The sequence below is a fragment of the Erinaceus europaeus genome, chromosome 4 (genome assembly GCF_950295315.1).
Source record: "Erinaceus europaeus chromosome 4, mEriEur2.1, whole genome shotgun sequence".
Taxonomy (NCBI): domain Eukaryota; kingdom Metazoa; phylum Chordata; class Mammalia; order Eulipotyphla; family Erinaceidae; genus Erinaceus; species Erinaceus europaeus.
In genome coordinates, this window is record NC_080165.1 from 26,526,440 (window position 1) to 26,552,887 (window position 26,448).

General features: G+C 49.2%; 1 protein-coding gene across 2 annotated transcripts; it reads left to right on the forward strand.

Moving 5' to 3' along the window:
* The first annotated feature begins 12,355 nt into the window (after positions 1–12,355).
* On the forward strand, positions 12,356–26,179 carry TSPO (translocator protein). Of its 2 annotated transcripts, none has more exons than XM_007523450.3 (4): positions 12,356–12,509; positions 20,683–20,893; positions 25,353–25,491; positions 25,778–26,179. In XM_007523450.3, exons 2-4 carry the CDS (start codon positions 20,712–20,714, stop codon positions 25,964–25,966), a joined length of 510 nt encoding a protein of 169 aa, XP_007523512.2. In that variant the 5' UTR covers positions 12,356–12,509; positions 20,683–20,711; the 3' UTR covers positions 25,967–26,179. The 2 variants fall into 2 exon arrangements, with proteins under 2 accessions (XP_007523512.2, XP_060045101.1); XM_060189118.1 differs by lacking the exon at positions 12,356–12,509 and adding an exon at positions 15,626–15,780.
* Positions 26,180–26,448: the final 269 nt, after the last annotated feature.

Here is a 26,448-nt window from a genome sequence, read left to right on the forward strand (position 1 = left end):
CCGGGCACCCTGGGGTCGGAAGAAAGGTTCCGGGGCTGTTATCGGTTGTGTCTCCGCAGCTTGCCGGGGCTGGGAGTCGCACAGGCGCCTGGAAGCCTCTACCGGAAAGTGTAAGACAAGACGCCAGGCAGCGGTGAGCTGCCGACAGTATTCATCAAGAAATAATAACATAGGGGCCGGGGTGGGGGTGGGGGTGGGGGTGGGGGTGGGGGTTGGCGCATGCAGTAGGACATGCACGCTACAGTTCGTAAGGACCCAGGTTCGAGCCCCAGTGTGTGTGTGTGTGTGTCTGTGTCTGTGTGTGTCTGTGTGTAGCAGGGCTGCAGGTGTGTCTGTCTCCCTCGCTCCCACTTCCCTCTCAATTTCTATCTCTATCCAAAACAAGTAAATAAACACTTAAATAAATAAGTACATAAAAGCCTTATTTTTAAACTAGGAAATCGCGTGGTCTGGGAGGCACAGTGACAGAGCATGACGTCCTGAGTTCAGCCCCCCAGCAGCACATGTACCTGAGTGATGTCTGGTCCTTTTTCTCCTACTTTATCATAAATAAATAAATAAAACCTTTTTTAAAAAAAGGAGTTACAGAATGTACTTGAAGAACTCATGCTATGTGAAATCAGAAAGAGAAGAACGAATACTGGATGGCACACTCATAGACGGGATTTAAGAAACAAAACAAGGGAAAATACAGGACAAAATATTAATCAAGTGAGGGGCTGGGGGCGGGGGGGATCCGATGTCCCGTAGTGAAAAATGACTAGTTGGTGCAGGGTGTGGTGTACCGACGCCTATCATGGGGAGATGAGAAACTATCCCTGTGACAAGTTTTGTGAGTCATCATTTCCTCCAATAAAGCGATTTAATAAAAGAAAAATAATGATTGTTGCAATGGTGAGCAATATAACCACATGCCCTTCCCCACCCTCTCTCAAATGAAGTTTTCTGTAAAGGAGACAAGGAGTCTGGCACATAGAAGTATCTAACAAATATTTGTTTCATTGGCTAGAGCCCTGGGTATTTTTCAGATACTAGCCTATGTCTTCACGAGGTTGCTGACATATGTTTTAGATCCTATTATAAATCTCTTTTTACAGATAAGTAGGCAAAGGCTCAAAATTGAGTTGCAGGTGATGAGTGACAGAGAAAGGTTGAAAATCAGGGTTGGGAGTCGGGCAGTAACACAGCGGGTTAAGCGCACATGGCAAGAAATGCAAGGACTGGCATAAGTATCCCTGTTCAAGCCCCTAGCTCCCAACCTGTAGGGGAGTTGTTTCACAAGCAGTGAAGCAGGTCTGCAGGTGTCTGTCTTTCTCTCCCCCTCTCTGTCTTCCCCTTCTCTCCATTTCTCTCTGTCCTATTTAACGACGCCAGCAACAACAACAACAATAATAACTACAACAGTAAACAATAAGGGCAACAAAAGAGAAAGTAAATAAATATAAAAAAGATAGTCCTAGCTCTCAAAAAGAAAGAAAGAAAGAAAGAAAGAAAATCAGGGTTATCTACCTTCTGAGTTGTGGTATGAGGCCAAACCTCACCCCTGAGTACCTTGACCTCACCCCTGAGGACTCTTATTTCTCCTTCATTTCTTGACTGCCTCCTCCCCTCCACCTTCAATACCACTTCATTGAGAAAGTGATTATGTATAGGATTTTTGTCAGTGACGCGGAGGAAATGCTTATTTACAGGATTTTTGTTACAGGGATACAAGCCAGCATTTTTCTAAAATAGATGTCAGCACACCTCACCTTCCATCAAATCACTTTGCTTCTCTACCATAAAGCTCTAGATTCACCCCTTCACCCCTTATCACACTTCCCACCTCTGAGTTCCAGATCTGCTGTAATAGACCAATGAAGATTCACCCTATAGTATCCCTTGCTTTGTATCTTGGGTCTCACTTATGAGTGAAATTATCTGGCAGATGTCCTCCAGGTTTGTTTCACTCAACAGCTGAACCCATGTTGTAGCAAAAGAGATTTCATATTTTCTCACAGCTGTGTACTATTCCAACTGCCTGACTCTTGTAAGGATCCAGGACAAAGACACACACACACACACACACACTGTCACACATGCTTACATAAATACACTCTCTCGCTCTATATTTCATAATGAGAAACTTGGAGATGGAGTCACACCAGCAAATCTCCAGTGTGTTAGTCCTGAGCAGAGAATCAAATATCTGTCTCTCAAGATATCTCTGGCAGGCTGCCTTTTGACCAGGAAATGAGGGAAACAAGCAACCTGCCCAACTATAGTGGACAAATCTGGATAAAACTGTGATAATAAAAGGCATGGAGATTTTCAGGTTAACACATGAATGGAGCAACACACACACACACACACACACACACCAAAGCCCATAAACCCACAGTAAAGAGCTCTTTAAAAGACAGACATCTCCTAAGCTAATTATGGGCCCCAGATCACATCAAATCAATGGGGTTTACAGTCAACAATATTTATACCCCTTTCCCATGTTTGGGAGCTACTCTTCCCTGATCCAGCTTTCTGGTCCTTTTTCCAGCCATGACATCATCTCCCCAGACAATAACTTTGATCCACTGGAATATCAGAATTCAGGCTCAGGGGCAAAAAGAAAAAGAAAAAAAACTAGTATAGTCACAGACCCTTTGGAATTTAACTAAAATATGCCTACTTGCTATCTACAAAATGGAGGAACCCCCCCCAACTCTTCATCTGTACTGCTCCATCCCTTAGGTCCATGATTGGTCAGCAATTTGTTTGCCTTTGTATGTTAACTCTTGTCAACCACCAGGTTCCAGATGCTAGCAGGATGCTGACCAGACTTCCCTGGACAGACAACCCCACAAATGTGCCTTGGAGCTCCGCTTCCCCAGAGCCCTTCCCCACTAGGGAAAGAGAGAGACAGGCTGGGAATATGATCGACCTGTCAACACCCATGTACAGCGGGGAAGCAATTACAGAAGGCAGACCATCAACCTTCTGCATCCCACAATGACCTTGGGTCCATACTCCCAGAGGGTTAAAGAATAGGAAAGCTTTTCAGGGAGGGGATGGGATACGGAGTTCTGATGGTGGGAATTGTGCAAAGTTGTACCCCTCTTATCCTATGGTTTTGTCAATGTTTCCTTTTTATAAATAAAAAAAAATTTTAAAAGACAGACATCTTCCAGAGGAAGAATAGGAAAGGAGTCCCCAGCTACAGAATATCAGGAATCTGAAAAGCAGGTGGACAAGAATAATCTGATTTAACACATGACAGACAGCCAAATACCTCCCAGCAGTGGGGCAAAACTGAGAACCCATCCTCAGGCACAACACAGAGTCCTCAAAAGTTTAGGAATGCTTGTACTAGCTGCTTCCGGATCTAATGGTGAAAGGAAGCTGCATAAAGAGGACTATTTGGGGGTGACTGTGAGGAAGAGTTAGACTTACAGGTGCCCTCCCTCTCTCTAGCTACTGCGTAATGCCCTTCTCCCACCCTGACAAACACCTGCTGCTTCAACTACATAGAGGAGACTGCACAGGCCAGGAGCATGAGTGGGTGTGGGGACTCTGCCCAAACAGGTCAGTGTTGAACTTAGGTGCAGTGACTTCCAATGCTCTCTCCACAGAGCTCTCAGAGACCTGGCATCAGACCCCTGACCTCCAGGCTGGAGGTGAGACTGGAGAGAGACTGGAGGTGCCTGGGGAATAAAGCAGTCCAGTAGGACATTTCAAAAGACAGTGAGAGCACTGGATAGATTGCACAGCAAATTCAACTTACAACAAGACTAAACCAACAAATACCACCCAAAAAATCTATTTTCTTTCATTTTTCTAATCTTGAGCAACCAGCCAAAGGCTACCAGGTATCTGAGGAAAGCCTCCTATGACCAGAAAAACAAACAAGAAACAAGCTTTGTATAGGACTCAGAGGCTGTGAAGGAGTGATGGGTTTTGTTTGTTTGTTTGCTTGTTTTCACCAGAGTGCTGCTAAACTGGCTTCTGGAGGTGCTGGAGATTAAACCTGTAACTTTAAGAGGCATGAAGGTCTTTCTGCATAACCAATATGCTCTCATGCTCTCTCCCCCAGCACAATTATTTTGAGAAAATTATCATTGCTATAACTGAGAGATGAAACTGTTTTCTTAAAACAGACTCTGTGTGTGTGTGTGTGTGTGTGTGTGTGTGTGTGTGTGTGTGTATTGGTTTCCAGGACCAGGTGGGGGCTCAATGGGTAGAGTGTATGCCATATATGCACGAGGCCCTGGGTTCAACCCCCAGCACCATGTGAAAACACCAAAGACAGAATAGAAAGGACTTGATGGAAGATGGAGAGTGCTTTGATGTCTCCTCCCTATCTTTTCTCTCTTGCATAAAAATTTAAAATAGAAACTGGACTGAGGAAGTGGTTTGGCAACACTGTATGTGCAAAACCCTAGGTTTGATCTCTGGCACTGTGCTTAAAAAACAGGGCTGTGGGGGAGTCAGGTGGTAGTGCAGTGGGTTAAGTGCACGTAGCACAAAGCACAAGGACTGGCATAAGGATCCCAGTTTAAGCCCCTGGCTCCCCACCTGCAGGGGAGTTGCTTCACAGGTGGTGAAGCAGGTCTGCAGGTGTCTGTCTTTCTCTCCCCCTTCTGTCTTCCCCTTCTCCCTCCATTTCTTTATTTCCTATCCAGCAACAACAACATCAATAACAGTAATAACTACAACAATAAAACAAGGACAACAAAAGGAAAAATAAATATTTTTTAAAAATAAAAAAAATAGGGCTGTGAGATTGCTCATCTGTTTAGCATGCTTCTTACCATGTGTGAAGTCCAGGGATTGAGCTCCAGCCTCACATGGATAGTGGAATGGTGCTGTGTTACTTTTACCTCTCCCTCCCCTCTCTAAAGAATAAAAAAGGTGTTACAGGAGACTTGAGACCCCAGTATCTTTTAGAGACCACATGTCTTTTAATAACTAAGGAATAAAACAAACATAAAAGAATAGGAGAGGGAGTCGGGTGGTAGTGCAGCGGGTTAAGCGCACGTGGCACAAAGCACAAGGACTGGTATAAGGATCCCGGTTTAAGCCCCCGGCTCCCCACCTGCAGGGGAGTCGCTTCACAGGAGGTGAAGCAGGTCTGCAGGTGTCTATCTTTCTCTCCCCCTGCCTGTCTTCCCCTCCTCTCTCCATTTCTCTCTGTCCTATCCAACAACGATGACATCAATAACAACAGTAATAACTACAACAATAAAACAAGAGCAACAAAAGGGAATAAATAAATATATTTTTAAAAAGGGATAGGAGAATGGTTGGGTGGTATGTACCTGGTTGAGTACACACATTACAGTGATCAAGGACCTAGATTCAAGCCACCAGTCCCCACCTGCAGGAGAGAAGCTTCATAAGCAGTGAAGAAGCGTTGCAGGTCTCTCTCTCCCTTTCTTTCTTTTTTTTTTTTTTCCTCCTCCAGGGTTATTGCTGGGCTCGGTGCCTGCACCATGAATCCACCGCTCCTGGAGGCCATTTTTTTCCCCCTTTTGTTGCCCTTGTTGTAGCTTCGTTGTGGTTATTATTATTGCCCTTGTTGACACAATTCGTTGTTAGATAGGACAGAGAGAAATGGAGAGAGGAGGGGAAGACAGAGAAGGGGAGAGAAAGATAAGACACCTGCAGACCTGCTTCGCCGGCCGTGAAGCGACTCCCCTGCAGGTGGGGAGCCGGGGGCTCGAACCGGGATCCTTACACCGGTCCCTGCGCTTTGCGCCACATGCGCTTAACCCACTGCGCCACCGCCCGACCCCCCCTTTTTTTTTTTTTTTAAGATATATTATTTTAATGAGAGAGAGAGAGAGATGTAGAGAAAGACCAGAGCACTGCTCAACCCTGACTTATGGTGGTGCTGGAGATTAAACCTGGGTACCTGAGAGCCTCAGGCATGAAAGTCTTTTGGAGAACCATTATGCTGTCTCCCTAAGCCTTTTCTTTCTCCCTTTCTATCTCTTCCTTTCATTTCAATTTCCTTGTCTATATCCAAAATAAATAAAATTAAATAAAAAAATGGGAGCAAAATTGAAAAAGTCAACAGAAGACCAGAAAGAAAAAGGGGGTCCCAGTGGTTGTGCATCCTGTTGAGTGCACATAGCAGCACGCATAGGACTGGGTTCAAACCCCCAGTCCCCATCTGCACACCCCACGGGCAGTGAGGCAGGTCTGCAGGTGTCTATCTTTCTCCCTCTCTATCTCCCCTCTGCTCTCAATTTCTCTCTGTTCTATCAAGAATAATAAAAAGAAAGAAGAAAAAACGACAGCCAGGAGTGGTGGATTTCTTGTGCAGGCACCGAGTCCCAGTGACAAACCTGGTGGCAATAAAAAAATAATAATAATAAAATAAAACAAAATAGAAAAGGAAGGAAGGAAGGAAGAAAAGAAAAGAGAAAAGGAAGACCAACCCAGAAGGTTTGGGATTTTGAGTAATAGGGATTCCAGAAAGAGAAGTGAGAAGATAGAGGGAAGGAAGTGATCAAAAAAGGAACTCGGTTCTGACCAACACAGGACACGTATTTCCCCGTATGAAAGTGCCTGCTGAGGATGAAAGACACTGGATGTGGTGAGCACAGACCTACCAGCCCCCAGTCCAGCTGGGAATAGAGTGACTCTGGTATGGTCTGAATGCTGCTGCAGCCCTGGTGCTGCTTGTTTCAGATACAGTCCCTGTGAGGCCAGCCCGATCCTTGGTGCACTCACCTGACCTTGCCCATGGCCGTGCTATTCTCCCCCTGTGCCCTGGGGCAATAGGGAAGCACAGCTCCCCCCTTGCCAAGGTGTCCACCCTATGCCTGAGAGTCAAACACTGGCACAGTGAGGGCAGAGTGGCTGCACACCCCCCCCACCCCCCCCACCCCCCCCCCCCACCCCCGCCTGGCCTGCCTTCTGCTGAATTCCTCCTGCCCCGCCCTAGGCCCAAGGGACTCCATGCAGACTCCTTCCTGGGGGTTCATTGGCCTGGACCTCTTGGCCCTCCTTGTACAACCTGGCATGTGCTGCCTCCAGACAATTCAGAGCTACTCAGGAGGGGTGACTGAGACTAAAGGAAAGCAAGGCCAGCCTCACCCCAAAAGTCAAGGTAGAGGCGCCTCCAGGGGGCAGGGACCAGAGGGCTCCTAGGGCACTGGTGGTGAAGTAGTTTACAAAAATAACTTCTAAGGGGCTGGTTGATGGCCCACCTGGTTGGGTGCACATGTTACAACATGCAAGGACCCAGGTTCAAGCCTGCAATCCCCACCTGTAAGGGGAAAGCTTCATGAGTGGTGAAGTAGGGCTGCAGGTGTCTCTCTGTCTCTTCTCTATCTCCCCCTTTCTCTCAATATCTAGCTGTCTCTATCCAATAAATAAAGGTAATTTTTAAAATACTGTTTGTATTAAAATCATTAAAATAATATTAAAAATAATGTCAAATTTTTGTACCAGGTCTAAAGGACATCTACAAATTCCAAGTTTAACCCACTCCATTTCCTCATGTTTGCAAGACCTTGAAGGCTTTTAAGTCAGTTAACCTGTTACTGCTTTCCTCCACCCCTACGGCTTACACATCTTCCCTTTCCTGTACACACCCCAAAACTGTTCATCATTACCCTACCTTTCTTTGTGTGCTGTTATGGTATAAAAGGAAACTCCATCAGAACTAGGGCCCCAGAACTTGTAATGTGAGCTAATTCTGGTTCGGTGCCAATAAATTCTTTTCTTGGGATGGGGAATAGATAGCAAAGAGACTCTCATGCCTGAGGCTCCAAAGTCACATGTTCAATTTCCTGCACCATCATAAGCCAGAGCTGAGTATACTCTGGTAAAAAAAAAAAAAAAAAAAAAAAAAGAAAGAGAAAAAGAAAAAGAAAAAAAAGGAACAAAGAAAAGAAAGAAGAAAAAAGCAGGAAAAGAATTTTTCTTCTTTCTTTTCTTTTTTCCTTTTTCTTTCTTTTTTCTCTCTGTTTTCCCCTCCTCTCTTCACTTCTCTCTGTCCTATCCAACAACAACAACAACAATATTAACAACAACGATAGACAACAAGGGCAACAAAAGGGGAAAAATGGCCTCCAGGAGCAGTGGATTCATAGTGCAGGCACCGAGCCCAGCAATAACCCTGGAGGCAAAAAAAGAAAAAGAAAGAAAGAAAGAAAGACAACAAGGGCAACAAAAGGGAATAAATATTTTTAATAATCTTTTATTTATTTATTTTCCCTTTTGTTGCCCTTGTTGTTTTTTCATTGTTGTTGTATTATTGTTGTTATTGATGTCGTCGTCGTTGTTGGATAGGACAGAGAGAAATGGAGAGAGGAGGGGAAGACAGAGAGGGGGAGAGAAAGACAGACACCTGCAGACCTGCTTCACCACCTGTGAGGCGACTCCCCTGCAGGTGGGGAGTCGAACCGGGGCTCGAACCAGGATCCTTATGCCAGTCCTTGTGCTTTGCGCCACATGTGCTTAGCCCACTGCGCTACCGCTCGACTCCCATAAATAAGTTTTTTTTTTTAATTCACAGGCGGTGAAGCAGGCCTGCAGGTGTCTTTCTCTCCTCCTCTCTGTCTTGCTTGCCTCTCACCATTTCTCTCTGTCCTATCCAACAACAATGACATCAATAATAACTACAACAATAAAACAACAAGGGCAACAAAAGTGAATAAATAAATAAATATTTTTTAAAAGAATTTAATTTTTTAAAAAAATTTTAAAAAATGAAGCAAGAAAGAGGCCCTGTACCTACCCTCAGATTAATGAACAGGGTATCACTGTAATGAGGAATTGGTACATTGCCACCAGAGATTCCATTATTTATTATTATTATTATTTAATTTAGAAAGAAGAGTGGAGAGACACCATAGCACACTGCTCCACCATTCATGGAGTTCACAGGGTGCTCTGTGTGCTGAGGCTTGAGTACAGTCCATGAAAGGGAAGATGTGTAAGCCGTAGGGGTGGAGGAAAGCAGGTTAACTGGCTTAAAAGCCCTCAAGGTCTTGTAAACATGAGGAAATGGAATGGGTTAAACTTGGAATTTGTAGATGTCCTTTAGACCTGGTACAAATAATTTCAAATATTTGTATCAGGGGTTTGAGCCCAGGCCCCTTTTGTGGTAAGGTTCATGGTCTGAATAGAGCTCTCTCTGACTCCTTTTTATTTTTACTTAAAGTGTACACAAGTGTTTTATATGCATTGCTGTCTGTGGAATAGTTCACAATTAAGAATAAAAATGCAGACAGATGTTTATGATTACAGAAAGAGGATTCTGATATATTGTAAGAAGGCAAATTTCAGAGCCACGAATAGCATGAAAGTGTTCTTGTAAAGAAAAATGTGTTTAGGGGCTAGGTGGTAACACACCTGGTTGAGCACATATGTTGCAGTGCTCAAGGACCTGGGTTCAAGCCCCCAGTTCCTACCTGCAGGGGGAAAGCTTTGCAAGTGGTGAAACAGGGCTACAGGTGTCTCTCTGTTTCTCTATATAAAGCCCCTTCCCATTTGATTTCTGACTATCTCAATAAATAAATAAAGATTATATATAAAAGAAACTCAACTTAGATATCTTCAACCTGATCAAACCCAGTGATGCAGGCCTAACAACCACTGGAAATCCAGAAAACCTCAGCAAACAAAATCTGTTTCCAAAAAATAAATGAAGTATTTTTTAAAAATGTGTTTCGAGAGAAATGGGCCCAGCCCTCTGGGGATTGCCTTCTTCCTGCCCCATGCTGGGGCCTTGGAGGGCACTGCTCATTTAGAACTGATCTGGGGTCCTGGAAGAGCTTCCTGAGACAATGCTAGTAAGCAGCCAGGTTGGAGACATGGGGGTTCCCAGAGTAGGGGTGAAGGATGCTCCAGGCGGGGGGGGGGTCACTTATGATGTTTGAGGACTTGGGTTTGAGCCCCTGTACTACATGGGAGCACCATGCACTGCACAGCACCAAGGGAAACTCTGAATGGTAAGCAGTGCTGTAGTGTCTCTCCTTCTCTCTCTGCCTCTTTGAAGTTAAAAGGAAAAATAAAGCCTACTGGTAGCAGTAGAGTCACAAGAGAAGATTTCTCACCACCTCTTCACCCCAGCAGGTACAAGTGAACCCCCCCAAAAGTGTGTACTCTGGCACAGTGGTAGGAGAGGGTGGGGTGATCAGCTTGACCCCCAACCTGGCAGGAATGCAAGTGATAGGTGTTAAGTTTAGATAGATACTCCGGCAGCAGGAGCCATGCAGAGGGTGGGAACAAGAAGAGGGTCTGGGGGACAGCAGGGCCGTGGTTGTGGTTCAGGGGAGGGACAGTGACAGTGCCCAGGCTGAGGTGGGGTCCAGACCTGCAGGATGAGCCCCCACCCCACCTCTAGGCTTTTCATCTGAGTACTTGGGTGGGTGGGGCCTGTATGCTTATTCAGTCCCTCCCTTAACTTCTGGCTTGCAGTGGGAGTTTGGGGACACAGACCTCTGCTTCCTCAGTACCCCTCTCCCCCCAACCTAGAGCCCCGCGCATAGTAGGGCTGAGGCTGGAGGGATATTGTATTGCCTCCTCATTGTGTTTTCTGGGCTAAGTGAGGGCAGGGATGGGGAGGAGGGGTGAGTCTGCTTCTCTGCTCAGCTCCAGGCACCTCCTCACAGGAAGAGGGCAGAGCTGGCACCTCCAGGGAGGCGGGCTGATGACTCCATCAGAAACAGTGGGCACAGTGCCTGGAGTCATACTTTTAGGGACCTAGGGAGGCATTTTCATTTCTTTTCAAAGTGGGAGAAAACACTAACTAGAATTCAGCCTGAGAGCTGGCTATGTTACAGTGTGCAAAGACTGGAGTTCAAGCATCAGATCCCACCTGCAGGGGGAAAGTTTCATGAATGGAGAAATACTACTGCAGGCCTCTCTCTTCCTCTCTCCCCTTCTCTCTTGATTTCTTTCAGTTTCTAGCCAATAAATAGACCAGTAATCTAAAAACAATGTTAAAAAATAAAACTACTTAAAAAAATAATCCAGCCAACCTAGTATGGGGCCCATGAATTCAGATGCCAGGACATGGGAAGTCAGCTATAGCCTGAGGAGGCTCCTGGCTGCTGGTTCCAGGGCTGCAGTTCAGCTTGACCATGGCAGGACCAGTTTGGGCACCTGTGCCTCCCATGGGTTGAGGGGGCACTGCCAGGCCCCTGGTTCCAGTGAAAAGGCAGCAGGTATAAACTGAAAAGGCAGCATACTGGTTCTGCAAAAGGTCCTCATTCCTGAGGCTCTGAGGTCCCAGGTTTAGTCCCCAACACTACCATCAGCCAGAGTTAAGGGGTGCTCTAGTATCTCTCTGTGTATCTCATTAAAACAAGTAAATAAAATATTTTTTAAAGAAAAGGTAACTGCAGGGGGATTGGTGGTGGCACACAGGGTTAAGCAAGCATAGCACAAAGCACAAAGACATGTGCAAAGATCCTGGTTTGAGCCCCTGGCTCCCCACCTGCTGGGGAACCACAAGTGGTGAAGCAGGTCTGCAGGTGTTTATCTTTCTCCCTCTCTATTTTCCCCTCCTCTCTCAATTTCTCTGTCCTATATTAAAAAAAAAAAAAGGCCACAGGAACTGTGTATTTGTAGTGCAGGCACCAAGCCCAGCGACAACCCTGGAAGCAAAAAAGGGGGGTGGGGCAAGTGCAGATGAAGAGGTGAGGTACCCCACACTGGAGGCAGGATGCTTCTGTCACATTGAGGTGCTTTTGACAAACTGGAAGTCACCTCTGGGTGGAGAGGGTGGGGAGCACCCACAGGGCACCCTTCCCACAGCTCCCAGCACCGGCCTCATTTGCTGGTTCACGTGCCCATTTTCCAGATGAGGAGATGGAGGCCTGAGCCTGCCACAGAGTGGCTGAGCAGCGCTGTGTGCCTGGGGCAGCAGTTAAAGGGATTAGGGTGTACCTTCAGAGATATGCGGCAGGCCTGCTACGTTGGCAAGTTACAGGGCTGTACCAGGTATAATTCTTCCCCCCCCCAACTCCCTTCATCCTCTGTCGCTTCCTTGTTCTCCCCCCCCCCATTTCTTCTTTTTAATTTTTTTTTTTTTGTCTCCTGGATTATTGCTGGGGCTTCATGCCTGCATGATTCCAGCACTCCCAGTGGAATTTATTTATGTATTTATTTACTAGAAGGTGAGAGAGACACAGCATTGCCCCACCGCTCCTGAAGCTTTCCCTTTGCATGATAGTCTCAAGCCAGCCGTGGCAGGGGCTCGAACCCGGATCCTCTTGCTTAAAGTGTGCGCTGAGCTGGGCTCCAGTTGTCCTATTTCGTAAACCGAAGGGGGGGGAGAGAGACAGAGATAGAGATAGATAGATAGATAGATAGATAGAGAGAGAGAGAGAGAGAGAGAGAGAGAGAGAGAGAGAGATCCAAGAGGATCCCTGACCTGTCTGCAGACAGGCTGTTGTGCGGAGGATCCCTGAGGGAGCCCGCGGGCGGTACCCGGGCAGCCGGCCAGGCGGGGAGAGCTGGGCGGAGCGGGGTGGGGCTGAGCAGAGCCCTTCCTGAGCGAGTCCTCGTAGCTGGTGAGTGGGGACGCGGCCTTGGGGGGCCTCGAGGGGGCGACCCCGACGGCGGGAGCAGGAGTAGGGTCTGAGGGGGAAACTGAGACAGGAGGGGCAGCGGTCCCCGGGCTGGGACCTGGAGTCGGGGCCCTCCCTGCATGGGCAGACGGGGCTCTAAACTACTCGGCTCCCCACAACCCAGGTTCCCGCGCAGGATTCGAGCTGGGGGTGGGGGACGGGGGACTTGGGCACCTCGTCCCGCACCATCTGGCTTTCGGGAGTCAGGGAAGCGGGCCCCGCCACCCCCCAGCTCCTACATACACCGTAGCACCGTATGTGCTAGAGGGAGGGGGAGGGGCCCTGAGGGGCACAGCGGGGCGGGAGGGCACCCTACTGGAAACTCCCGGCTTCACGGGGAGGCAACTTCCCAAACTCCAACAAGGCCCCTCTGGGCTTTCCAACTGACGCCCACTGCTCAAGAAGTCCCGAGCCTTGCATGGGGGTTGGGGGAATGGGATGGGATGGGGGGGTGAGCAGGACAGGCCCTGGGACCTGCCTATCCCCTGTTCCCTCCTGTAGAACAGCTGGGGTACTCAGACAGAGCGCTGGAGAGGCCTTTGCTTAGTGCTGGGTGCCAGTGCACAAGTAACCCAGCCTAGACTGGGGGCCTCTGGCTGGCCAACTGGGGCCCTGTGCTATTGGGTGCCGGCCATGTGGTCTTGGCTGGATGGGAGGGGGGCAAGGGACAGACCAAAGGCGTGCAAGGAGGCTGTGTATTAGAAGCATTACCCAGTGGCAGGCCCCAGCAAGGCCTCAGACAAATAATCAGGTTGCCAGGATGAGGACCAAGGTTCCAGGTGCCCACCTGGGGTGAGTGGCGCCTCCCTACCCTCAGAAGCCAGCAGGAGGCAGGTGCCCACCCACTGCAAAGAGCTGGGGCCAGGCAGGGTGTGAGCTGGGCTCTCAGCGGGCTGAGGCAGCGACTTCTTTCTCAGTCCTGCTCTCCCTCTCCAGACGGAAACCTGGGGAAGCCTGGACCCCCAAAGGAGATCTATTATCTGAGGATACTGAGGCTTGTCTGGGAAGAGTTTGAACAGTACAGTTCCTGTGCAAAGCCTTGAGGTCACTCTACGCTGCGCTCTGCCAGGGTGTGTGTGTGTGTTCCTGGCAGAGACAGCGCGACATACTGTTCTCTACTGAAAACAGTGGGCTGAAGGCTTGTGAAGACAAGGAGGGAGATTTTACTTTATTTCAGCAGAGGAAGACACTTTATTAAGATGTATGCCTCCATGGCTGCTGGGTGGTAGCGCAGCGGGGTTAGGTGCACATAGGGCGAAGTGCAAGGACCTGAGTAAGGATCCTGGTTCAAACCCATGGCTCTCCACCTGCAAGGGAGTTGCTTCACAGGTGGTGAAGCAGGTCTGCAGGTGTCTATCTTTCTCCCCCCCTCTGTCTCCCCCTCCTCTCTCAATTTCTCTCTTACCTGATCAACAACAACAGCAATAATAACAATAACAACAAGGGCAACAAAATGGAAAAAATGGCCTCCAGGAGCAGTGGATTCATAGTGTAGGCACCGAACCACAGCAATAACCCTGGAGGCAAAAAAAAAAAAAAAAGTATGCCTCCTACACACATGGGAAAAGCCCAGGGGAAAAATGAGTCACTCCCTGAGGTGTCTTAGATTTCAGGATCACATCCCATCTTAACAAGAAACAGAGAAAGGGACATACATTTCTTAGGGAGTAAATAGATCATTTTTAGGAAGGATGAACGGGCCCTTAGAGAACTAGATGAGAGGGTGATAGTCTGCCATGAAGTCAGTCCAGCTGCAGTATTGACATTGAGTCACTCTCTTGGGACAAGAGCCCCCCTCCCCACCCCTGCCCCCAACTCTCCCAGGCTGGTCACAGTTCCAGGAAGGGGAGGATTCATGACAGTCAAGTTCCTTTTTGGAGACTTGTTCTGCAGGCAGTGAGGGGAGTTCAGAGAAAGTCCCAGAGAACCTTCCTTTTGAGATAGAAATGTTAGCTTTTTTTGTTGTTGTTGTTATTTTGTTTCTGAATATGTATCTCCCTCCCTTCCTCCCTTCCTCTCTATTTGTTCCTTGCCTCTAGGGTTATCTTTCAGGCTGGTACCTACAAGATTGATGTACTGCTCACAGCGCCACCCCCCTCCCTCCCATTTTTCTTTGAAAGAGAGAGAGAGAGAGAGAGAGAAAGTGTTTAGACACCTGCAGCACCGTTCTACTGTTCTACCACTCATGAAGCTCCCCCCCTAGATGGGGCTTGAACCCAAGTTCTTGTGCATAGTAATGTGTGTGTTGTCCAGGGGAAGCCACCTCCTGGCCTCTGTATTTCGTTTCACCTACTTTTGACTGTGCAGGCAGTCAAAGCTGCCAGTCCTCACACAGAACCCTTCTAGACTGCTGTCTGTTGTGTCGAGAACTTTCACAAAGAGATTCACAAAGGTTATAATGAGGAGAGTTTGCTTTGAGTCATCTAAAAAAATGTCCCCAGTAAAGTGGTGGCTTGGGAATGGGGTGAAGAAGGGGGATATTAGGTCCAGGAGGAGCTGGCACAGCCGGGGAAGAGCTCTAGACAGGGCAAGGCTCTGTTCTATGCTCTGTCTGCTGGTGTAGGGAGACCTCCAAGAACAGGAAGACCCTCCCTTCAAATACTTACTGGTCCAGCTCCCACTTTACACATGCAGACACAGAGCAGGAAGCTGAGACTGTTGGGATAGCAATGGGTCAGGGTCTCCTGGCCAGGAGTGAAGCTTTGTCACTGGGTGGGAGACCTTGGGGGGGAGAGAGAGGGTTCCCTCCTATACCTGTTGCCTATGGCCTGAGCCTGTGGTCTGATGCCCCAGAAGGGCTGGGACCTTCCTGTGGGACTGGCAAGAGTGTGAGAAGCTTCCAGCACTGGGCAGAGGATGGGAATGAAGGTTCAGACTTTAACTTGGGTTGGTTTCCAAACGAACTGAAATCAAAGCCAAAGGTTTGGGTTCTTAGTCACCATCTGTTGGAGACAGAACTAAAGGGCAGTGGCTGGGGAGGTGGCTCAGGGGAGGGATGTTTAGTCTCTCATAGAAAAGGGGAGGGAAGGAGGGAGAGAAGGAGGGAGGGAGAGAATAAGGAAAGTAAGGAAGGGATGGAGAGGGAGAGGGGGCAGGTAAGTGCTCTGTCCTCCCTAAGCTTTTCCTGCCCACAGGGTTTCCCAGTCCTCACTGGGCCCCATCGTGGAGAGAAGCTCAGGCCTGCCTATGCCAGCTGCCTTGCCCAGCCTGCCCTGTATGACTCAGCTTGGTGGGCCTCCTGCTCTGCTCGGGTGATGCAAGAGTTGAGTGGGGCCTCAAGAGGCCCCAGGAAGCTCCTTGTCTAGGCTCTGCCTGTGGGACATTTGACCCTTGTGTTGACCCTCTGGCTTTCTTGAACCAGTGGAGCATAAATTACACACACACACACACACACACACACACACACACACACACACACACACACACCAGGTAGGAAGGAGGCAGAGGTCCCCAAGGTGCTGGTTGGCTCCGCAGAACCTCAGGAAGAAGTCGGGCAGGTGCTGCTGCTGTTTGGGTGACTCAGGAGTCTTGCTGCTGAGTGGAGAAACCAGCCCCCAAGGCCATGTGCTCACACCCAGGGAAACAGAACAGAATGTGGGGGTGTGTGGCAGGGGCTGGTTGGGGAGGGACTGATAAGGGGCCCTGAGTGATAAAGGAGCTCTGGTTCCTGATATGAGTTGGTAGATGCATGCTGGGAAGGTTCTGCAGGTTGCTGAAGCACTCATTTGAAAACGGCTAACTTCATGCTATTAAGATTCCACTTTGGGAGTCGCGTGGTAGCTCAGTGGGTTAAGCGCATGTGGCACAAAGTACAAGGACTGGTGTAAGGTTCCCGTTCGTTCGAGCCCCAGCTCCCTACCTGCAGGGGAGTCGCTTCACAAGCAGTGAAGCAGGTCTGCAGGTGTCTATCTTTCTCTCCCCTTCCCTGTCTTCCCCTCCTCTCTCCATTTCTCTCTGTCCTCTCCAACAATGACGACATCAATAACAACAATAATAACTACAACAACAAGCGCAACAAAAGGGAGTAAATAAATATTAAAAAAAAAGATTCCACTTTAGTTTAAAGACGGATGATAGAAGGGCAGGGGAAGATAGCATAATGGTTATGGAAAGAGCCTCTAATGCCTGAGGCTCCAAAGTCCCAGGTTCAGTTCCCCATATCACCATAAGCCAGAGCTGATCAATGTTCTGGTAATAAATAATAATAATAAATAATATAAAAGAAAGATGATAGGACAGGGCCTAATTGGACAGTTGCCACTGAGGTCTTTGGGCAGGGTGGTGTGGTGTCTGTGGTAGGAACAGGCAGGGCAACAGGGTGAGTCGGGGGCCTGGGGCCTGAGGACAGGATAGATGCAGGAGTAGGTACTGTGTGTAGGTAGATGCCATGCCGTGCAGGTTAGTGTCCAGGCCTGCAGACCTTTCTTTTCTTTTTCTTTCTCATTTTTCTCTTTCTTTCCTTTTTTTTTTTTTTTTTTTTTTGCTTTAAGAGTTAGCGCTGCCTGCACTACTATCCCACTGCTCTTGGAGACCATGTTTTTCCATTTTGCTTTTGTTGTTATTGGATAAGACAGAGAGAAATTGAGAGACAAAGGGATGATAGAGAGAGGGAGAGAAAGACATCTACAGACCTGCTTCACCACTTGGGAAGCGACCCTCCTGCAGGTGGGGAGCCGGGATCCTTGCATGGGTCCTCATGCTTTGTACTATGTGAGCTTAACCTGGTGTGCTACTGCCTGGCCTCCCCTTCCTTCCTTCCTTCCTTCCTTCCTTCCTTCCTTCCTTCCTTCCTTCCCTCCTTCCTCCCTCCCTCCATCCCTCCCTCTCCCCTTTCTCTCTCTCTTTCTTTCTTCCTTCCTTCCTTTCTTTCTACCACCTAGGTTATCACTGGTACTCATTGAATACACAATGATTCCACCACACCTGGTGGCTTTTTTTTCTTTTGAGAGGATATAAGAGAGAGAGAGAGACTTGTAGCATTGCTCCACTGTTCGTGAAGCTCTCCCCCTGCAGATGTGAACTGGGGACTTGAACCCTCACACACAGTAATGTGTGTCTTATACCAGGTGTGTCACCACTCAACCATAGAAATCTCTCTCTCTCTCTCTTTCTCTCTCTTTTGGTCATCTCTTCTCACTTCTCCAGGATGATTTTTTCATATATATATATATCACAACACTGAAGTGTCCTCCAATGTGGTAGGGCCTAGGCTTGAACCTATACCTGCCACCCAGCACTCGCTTTATGCAGCAGACTTATGTCTGAGGCTCTGAGGTCCCAGCTGTGATCTCTGGCATCACTATAACACAGAGCTGATCTGTGCTCCAGTTAAAAAAAAATTAAATTATAAAAAAGGGGCACAAGGTGGTGGTGCACTGGGTTAAACACACATAGTATGAAGTGCAAGGACCCGCACAAGGATCCTAGTTTGAACCCCTGGCTCCCCACCTGCATGGGGGGGGAGGGTCGCTTCACAAGTAGTGAAGCAAGTCTGCAGGTGTCTCTTTGCCTGTCTTCCTCTCTATCTCCCCCTCCCCTTCTCTCAATTTCTCTCTGTTCTATCCAATAAAATGAAAAAAAAAAAAAAGGGAGTCCAGGAGAAGTGGATTCATTGTGGCTTCACCAAACCCTAGTGATAACCTTGGAGGGAAAATAATAAATAAAAATAAATAAATAAATAATAAAAAAACAAAAGTTCGGGAGTCGGGCAGTAGCGCAGCGGGTTAAGCACATGTGGCATAAAGCGCGAGGACCCGTGTAAGGATCCCGGTTCTAGCCCCCGGCCCCCCACCTGCAGGAGAGTCGCTTTATAGGCGGTAAAGCAGGTCTGCAGGTGTCTGTCTTTCTCTCCCCTCTCTGTCTTCCCCTCCTCTCTCCATTTCTCTCTGTCCTATCCAACAACGATGACATCAATAACTACAACAATAAAACAATAAGGATAACAAAAGGGAATAAATAAATGCACATTTAAAAATAAAAATAAATAAATAAAAGTTCATGTTCCAAGATTGCAACTGTGTAACAGAGTGTGGGGTTTCTGGCATCAGATGCTGACTTCTCGGGTACCACTCTGCTTCTCCCTTTTCTTCTCTCTCTTATTAATATATAATCCTAATTTTTTTTTGTGCTGCCAAGGTTATTGCTGGGGCTCAGTGCCAGTATTATGAATCCACTGCTCTCGGTGGCCGTTTATTTTCTTTTCTCTTCTTATCTTTTTCTATTTTATTGGCTAAGACAGAAAGAAATTGAGAGGGGAGGGAGAGGTAGAAAGTGAGAGAAAAAGAGACACCTGCAGATCTGCTTCACTGCTCATGAAGCATCTCCCCTGAAGGTAGGGAGCGGGGCATGACTCCCAGTCATTGTGCGTGGTAAAATGTGCGTTTAACGAGCGCGCCACTTCCTGGCCCCATAGCTAAATAAATAAATAAATAAATAAATAAATAAATAAATAAATAGATGCTCTCTAGCTAGAATGTGAGTGACCAGTCTCTGAAAGTCCCTGGTTGCTGGGCACCAAGTTACTCCTATATTTGGGGGGTTTCGTGGAGCCCCTGTCCAGAGTTTCCTTTGCCCCTGTGCAACCTGGCTCTTTGTGCTGAAGCGCTGGCTCCCCAGCCCTGCCCTGCCCTGCCCTGCCCTGCCCTGCCCTGCCCTGCCCTGCCCTGCCCTGCCCTGCCCCCACGGACCTCCTTCCCTCTCCTGCTGCCTGCCTGTGGCCAGTGGGGAAGTGTGTCTGTCCTTCTACTGCTGGCTTGACCCTGGGTCCGAGTCCCCACTCAGGCAAGTGGGGATGCTGACAGGCTGAACTCAATCCACTGCAGGCCCTCTGGCTAGAACTGAGTGTGTAAACTTACTTGTCAGTGTGTGTGTGTGTGTGTGTGTGTGTGTGTGGGAGGGGCACTGACAGACTTAAAGCACCCGCAGAAGCCTTGTTCCCCCCACCCCACCCTGTCCCCTCAGTCTCAGATTTCCAGGTGCCCTGGGGGTCCTTAGCTACTGGGCCAGGGGATATGGCTGATGACAGGTCGCCTCTGTGCCTGCCCAGCATGGCTGCAGCATCCAGGCCCTGAGCCCTGCCAGCCTCGCAGGGCTGCTGAGGGCACCTTACCAGTCTTGGCTTCTGCTCCCTCTTGTCCCTTCCCACCCTCCTCCATGGTGCCCCATGTGTCAGGTGAAGGCAGCTTTTCCCTGGGAGTGCCTGCCCCTCAGTGCTGTGTGACCCCAGGCAGGCTGCTTCCCCTCTCTGGCACATAGCAAAAGGGTGGGGTTTAAGGGGCATCTATGCACGAGGGTGAGACACTTGTGTACAGAGATGCTCCCCTAGTGGACTGGGCTGGCATCCTGTAGAGGGGGAAACTGAAGCCTCCAGAGCTGAAGTGACTTGCTTGAGTTTCCAGTAAGTCAGTGCAGAGTTGGGATTCGAGTCCACTGTGTCTGATGCCGATTGTCAGTGGATGGATGAGAAGTGTTAGGGGTGGGGGTAGATAGCATAATGGTTATGCAAAGAGACTCTCATGCCTGAGGCTCTAAAGTCCCAGGTTCAATCCCCCACACCACCATAAGCCAGAGCTGAGCAGTGCTCTGATAAAAAAATAAAAAAATAAAAGAGGTGTCACAACATAAAACTTAAGGTGTGGATTGTCTAAGGCCTGCCAGAGTCCCTAGTTTGCACTTGACCTGAGGAGGAAGTTCCAGGAAGCCTTCCTGGTGGAGGAGACCCCAACTAGCCTTGGGTGAAGTGACAGAGAAGAGGGGCTGCTTTTCAGGAGCTCCCAGGTCACGGGTGATAGTGAGCATGGGCCCTGAAGGGGGGGCAGGTCCAGCCTCCTGGGTGGGGGTGGTTGGGAGTCTGACTCTGGCATTCTCTGCATCCTTGGGCTGGGACAGTAGGGGTGAGGCTGTGCACGCATGAGGCCAGCCCCTGCTGCCTTCCACATCCCCTCTGCACCTCCTCCATAGTCCATCACCCAGTTACTGCTCAGTGAGTGATGAAGGCCCAGGCACAGTCCCATCCCAGACTTGTGACACCAGAGGAGAGAAGAGGCCTTCGGAAAGTGCTTGTGGCTGGCCCTTCTGGAGTGGCCCTGCCTTCATTCCAGCCCATATTCTCTTGCAGAACTTTTCTGAACAGCAGCTGCAGCAGTGATGGCCTCCACCTGGGTGCCTGCCGTGGGCTTCACCCTGCTGCCCAACCTGGGAGGTTTCTTGGGCTCCCACTATGTCCGAGGGGAGGGTCTCCGCTGGTACGCCACCTTGCAGAAGCCCTCCTGGCATCCGCCCCGCTGGACCCTGGCCCCCATCTGGGGCACGCTCTACTCGGCCATGGGGTAGGTGGGCCAGGGAGGGCCCCTGGTGGGGAGTCTGCTCCAGGGTTTGCATCCACTTGTGGGCCATGGGCACCCATTTCCTGGGCTTGGTTTGGCAGCTGAGGGCAGAGAGTGTTGGGGCATGTGTCAATTGCATAATAGCACTTTCTCCTGGGAGGGCGGGCTGATGACACCCAGCCTGTGCCCACAGTGCCAGGGGCAAACAGGCTCAGTGTGCAAAGTTCAGAGCTGGGTGGCCTGAGTGCTCCCAGATGGACAGAAGCAACAGCAGTAACAGGAACCCCTGCTGGCAGAGCAGCGCCTTGCTCTAGCTCCTTTCTCCTTTAAAACCCTTTATTTTGTGGAGCTGGGACCTTGTGCACGCCTGATTTCACTGCTTCTGGGCTGACTGAAAAACACACACACACACGTCATACGCACATGCACACACACTTATTTTATTTTAATGAGAGATAACAGAGAGAAAGGTATATAGAGAGAGACAAGAGCACTAATCAGCTCTGGCTTATGGTGGTGCTGGGATCGATCCTGGGACCTCAGGCCTAAGAGTCTTCTGCATAGTCGTAGTGCTGTCTCCCCCGCCCATGGGCTGACTGTTTTATTCAGAGAGAGAGAGAGAGAGAGAGACCAACCATAACACTGGAGCTTTCCTTGGTGCCTTGTCACTTCCATGTAGTGCTGGAACTTGAACCTGGGACATACACATAGTAAAACGAATGCCCTTGTGAGCTTTCTTTCTTTTTTTTTTTTTCCAGGAATTTAAAATTTTATTCAGGAAAATTGAGAACATTCACATGTTAGAATATGGGAGAGAGAAAGTAAGACAGAGGAAGAGAGAGAGAGAGGAAGAGTGAGGGGATAGCCGAGTTACTACTTTTAAAAAAAATTATTTATTGGGGGATTAATGCTTTACAGTTGACAGTAAATATAATAGTTTGTACATGGGAGTCGGGTGGTAGTGCAGCAGGTTAAGCGCAGGTGGCGTAAAATGCAAGGACCGGAGTAAGGGTCCCAGTTTGAGCCCCTGGCTCCCCACCTGCAGGGGAGTCGCTTCAGAAGTGGTGAAGCAGGTCTGCAGGTGTCTGTCTTTCTCTCTCCCTCTCTGTTTTCCCCTCCTTTTTCCATTTCTCTCTGTCCTATCCAACGACGACATCAATAACAAGAACAATAAAACAACAAGGGCAACAAAAGGGAATAAATAAATAATTTAAAAAATAGTTGGTACATGCATAACATTTCTCAGTTTTCCACGCAACAATTCCCACTAGGTCCTCTGCCATCATGTTCCAGCACCTGAACTCTCCCCCCTACCCACCACAGAGTTTTTTACTTTGGTGCAATACACGAGTTACTACTTACATGATGATCTGAATAGAAAAAGAGTGACCCATGCCCACAGGGCTACCTTTTAACACGCAAGCCCCACCTCCACCTTGCCAACTCACACCTGTCATCACTCCCATTTTCTGGGTGGTGCCCTCTGGGTACCTCCTAGCCTTCAACATTTCCTCCTCTAGCAGTATGGCAAATTCTCTAGGGGATGTTGAAGGATGGAGTCTTGCACTTCTGTAACTGCACCCTGCTGACGACATGTGGGCAGTTGCCTGGTTGATCCATACTCCTAGACAGACCTGTTCTGTCCCTAATATTTCCCTAGGGTAGGGCTCTTGAGAAATGAGGTTTCTGGACACTTCACCATGTGGTCATCTGTGCAGGAGGTCAGAGTGGGGTTGTGGCAGCATCTGGCACTTGATGGATGATGATCTGAACAGAAAATGCCCTAGTAAGCCTTCCATGGCACCAGTTCATTAAATTATTTATTTTAATTATTTAAATTTATTTTTATTATTTACTTATTTATTATTGGATAGAGAGAGAAATTGAGAGGGGAAGGGAAGCTAGAGAGGGAGAGAGACAGAAAGACACCTACAGCCCTACTTCACCATTTGTGATGCTTCCTCCCTGCAGGTGGGGACCAGAGGTTTGAACCTGGGTCCTTGTGCACTGTAATGTGAGCCTTTAACCAGGTGCGCCACCACCAGGCCCCAGTAATTTGTTGTTGTTGTTGTTGTTGTTATTTATTTATTTATTTATTTTTATAAGAGCACTGCTCAGCTCTGGCTTATGATGGTACTGGGGATTGAACCTGGAACCTTAGGCATAAACATCTTTTGAATGGCCTTTATGCCGTCTCCCTTAGCCTCTGCTTATTTCAGAGAGAGGAGAGAGAGAGAAAGCCAGAGAACTTTATGGTGCATGAATGTTACAGCTTCAGTGGGGCCAAAAATGAGACTGAGAACCTTGTGGCGAGCAAGGAGTAAGTTTTTTAAAAGATTTATTTTTTTAAATACTTATTTATTCCCTTTTTGTTGTCCTTGTTTTATTGTTGTAGGATAGGTTAGAGAGAAATGGAGAGAGGAAGGGAAGACAGAGACAAGGAGAGAAAGACACTTGCAGACCTATAGGTGGGGAGCCGGTGCTCGAATCTGGATCCTTCCGCTGGTCCTTGCGCTTTGCGTGTGCCTAACCCGCTACGCTACCTCCCGACTCGCAAGCAGAGTAGGTTTTATTATGCCGTTGGCATCAGTGGGTTCCAACTGGAATCAGAACGAAATGCTCGGTGGGTTCAGGTTACTTATGGGCTTTGTAAAGGGGCGTGGCGTTCAGAATTCGTAGTGTAAGCGGATTGGACAGAAGCGAAAGGGGCGGGAACTTTAAACTAGGTCGCAGGTGGGAACCATTAAGGGCCATAAAATATGAAAGAGGAAGCCCCCACATACGGGGGCGGTTCCCTCTCAGCCTATAGGAATTCGGGAGTGGAGGCCCACCACAAACCTCAGAGGTTCCCCCTTCCCCTCATTCTACTGGTTTTCCCATTTCATGAGGACCTGGGTTCAAGCTCCCACTCCCCACCCGCAGAGGAGAAAAACCAGGAGCTGTGAATCAGGTCTGCAGGCCTCTCTCTGTCTCTCTGTCTCTGTCTGTCTGTCTCTCTCTCACACACACACTCCCGGTCTTTCCTCCCACCCCTCTCAATTTCTCTGTCCTAATAAAACAGAAAGAGGGAAAAAAAGGTGAAATGGCTGTTACGACTGGTGGATTTATTGTGCACATACTTAGTACTAGCGACACACACACACACATCCACCCAGATCACATCCACTCAGCTCTGGCATGTGACAATCCAGGGGCTTGAACGCAGGACCCCACGAGTGCACTCTTCCCTTTGAGCAGGTTCCCAGGTCACCATTTCCAGCTTCAAGTCCGTGAATTTTCACATCTTCTCTGAGACTGGACAAAGGGCCTCCCAAGGACACAGTAGCAAGTCAGGCCCTTGTAGCAGTCCTGAACTAGACCCTGGTATAGTGGGGAGGGCTCCTCCTGGTGGCCACAGTGGAAACCGCACTCAGGAGTTGAGGTCAGCTTACCCCCCTCCCTCTTGAGTGGCTCTCTGCCTTCTGCCTCCTGGCTCTGGGTCAGCCCAGAGCAGGCAGGGATGCAGAAATCCCTTTTCCTTCTTGCTCTGCCCCTGCTGCCAGGCACTTAGTGCTTTCTGTATCCTAATCTCTTTTCCTCACACAGACCAGGGCACCATTGTTTCTGCCATTATTTCTTTTTTCTCAACCAGAGCACTGTTCAGCTCTGGTTTACAGTGGTGTGGGGGATTGAACCTGGGACTTTAGAACCTCAGGCATGAGAGTCTCTCTGTAACTGTTGTGCTGTGTCTCCCATCTCCACTGCTTCTGCCTTCATCTGCTCCAACTGCCAGACCTGTCCCACATTCTAAGGCTCCCTGAGGCCCTGCCAAGATGAAACCACTCATGGGGCAAAGGCTGTTGGAATCCTAGTCCTGCCTTTACCTGCCTAGAGAGGTTGGGATCATCCCTTCTCCTGTGCCTCAAATGGGATCACAACACCACCCTCACATACCATTATGAGGATGAAATGAGCTCAACAGTGCCTGGTATGTGATGTTCTAGCTGCTGTCATTGGGGACATTATTATCTCTGTGATGCTAGATGTCCCCATGACCAGGGCAGGGCTCCAGCTCTCTTCCCAACTAACTTCCTTGGTGCGCCCCCCTCCCCCCACCTCACCCTGTGGGATCACATCAACTGACACAGGGTCTCATGCCTGCCTCTTGCATACCCTTGTTTTCTTCCCCCAGCAAATCCTACTCATCCTCTTAAGGCCCAGTTCAAATGTCCTGCCTCTGTGCAGGGTGAGGACCTCCTCTCCACTCGCCTGCATAGTGCAGCTGGTTATAACTATTTACTGAATGCACTGCATGCCAGACACTGCTCCAATCCCCACCACAGCCCTGTGGAAGACTCCAGAAAGGTCAAGGGACTTTCCTGAGGTCACTCAGTATTTTGTGCCAGTGCTGTCACTGTTGTCCCCATGGAGGCTCCTGGTGCCTTGATTGCCTTGCCTTTGCCCTAATGGGGTCCTGTTTCAGGTATGGCTCTTACATGATCTGGAAGGAGCTAGGGGGCTTCTCAGAGGAGGCTGTGGTTCCCCTGGGCCTCTACTCAGGGCAGCTGGCCCTGAACTGGGCATGGCCTCCCATTTTCTTCGGCAGGCGTCAGATGGGCTGGGTAAGTATGTGTCCTTGCCTTGTGTCCCTGGCCCATGGAGATGCTTGTGGAGGGGTTGGCTTTCCCTGGGGGGGTGTGCTGAGGGGGTCACTTCCCAGATGCTGTACTGGCTGAAACCCAGTGGGGTTATTGGTTGGGTCTCAGGCTCATTGTGTTGGGAAACCCCATAGACCTCATATTTTCACTCCCACATGGCATGCACCAAACAGGTAATTTAGGGAGGGCCTTGGCCAGCACTTCTGGACTGCAGCCAGGACCCACCTGGTCTATTCTCTCGTCTCTACAGGCCCTCGTGGACCTCCTGCTAACAAGTGGCCTGGCGGTGGCCACAACGATGTCCTGGCACCGGGTGAGCCCTCAGGCTGCCCGCCTGCTCTACCCATACCTGGCTTGGCTGGCTTTTGCGGCTACACTCAACTACTGTGTATGGCGGGACAATGGTGGCCGGCGTGGTGGCCTGCGGCTCTCTGAGTGAGGTCTGGCTGCCAGGCCCGAGAATCCTGCTGGCTGCCACTGCTGCTGGAGGTGGCCCTCACGCTTTCGTGACCGCTTACCCGTCAGGCTGTTGGGCCCCAGTCCAGGGCTCACCAGCAGCCTCAGAGGGGACCCAGGCAGAGCCCGTTCTCCTGCACTGCCCCAGCATACTCTTGGAACGTGGAGTTTTACAAGCGAAATAAAGTTTGTAACCTCAGTGCCTCTCCCCATGGGCTAGACAGGAGTGGGATTGAGTGTGGGGTGGTAAGAGGTGTTCATTCTGCTCCTGAGTCAGGTCAGGATGTCCCCTCACTCCCCCCCCCCCCCAGTAGACAGGATTAGAGAGGAAGAGTTGCAGAGAGACACCTACAACACTGCTCCATGGATTATGAATATGAAGCCTCCCCTGTAGATGGGCACCAGGGACTTGAACCCAGGTCCTCGAGCATGCTAATGTGAGTGCTCTATCAGGTTCGCTACTCC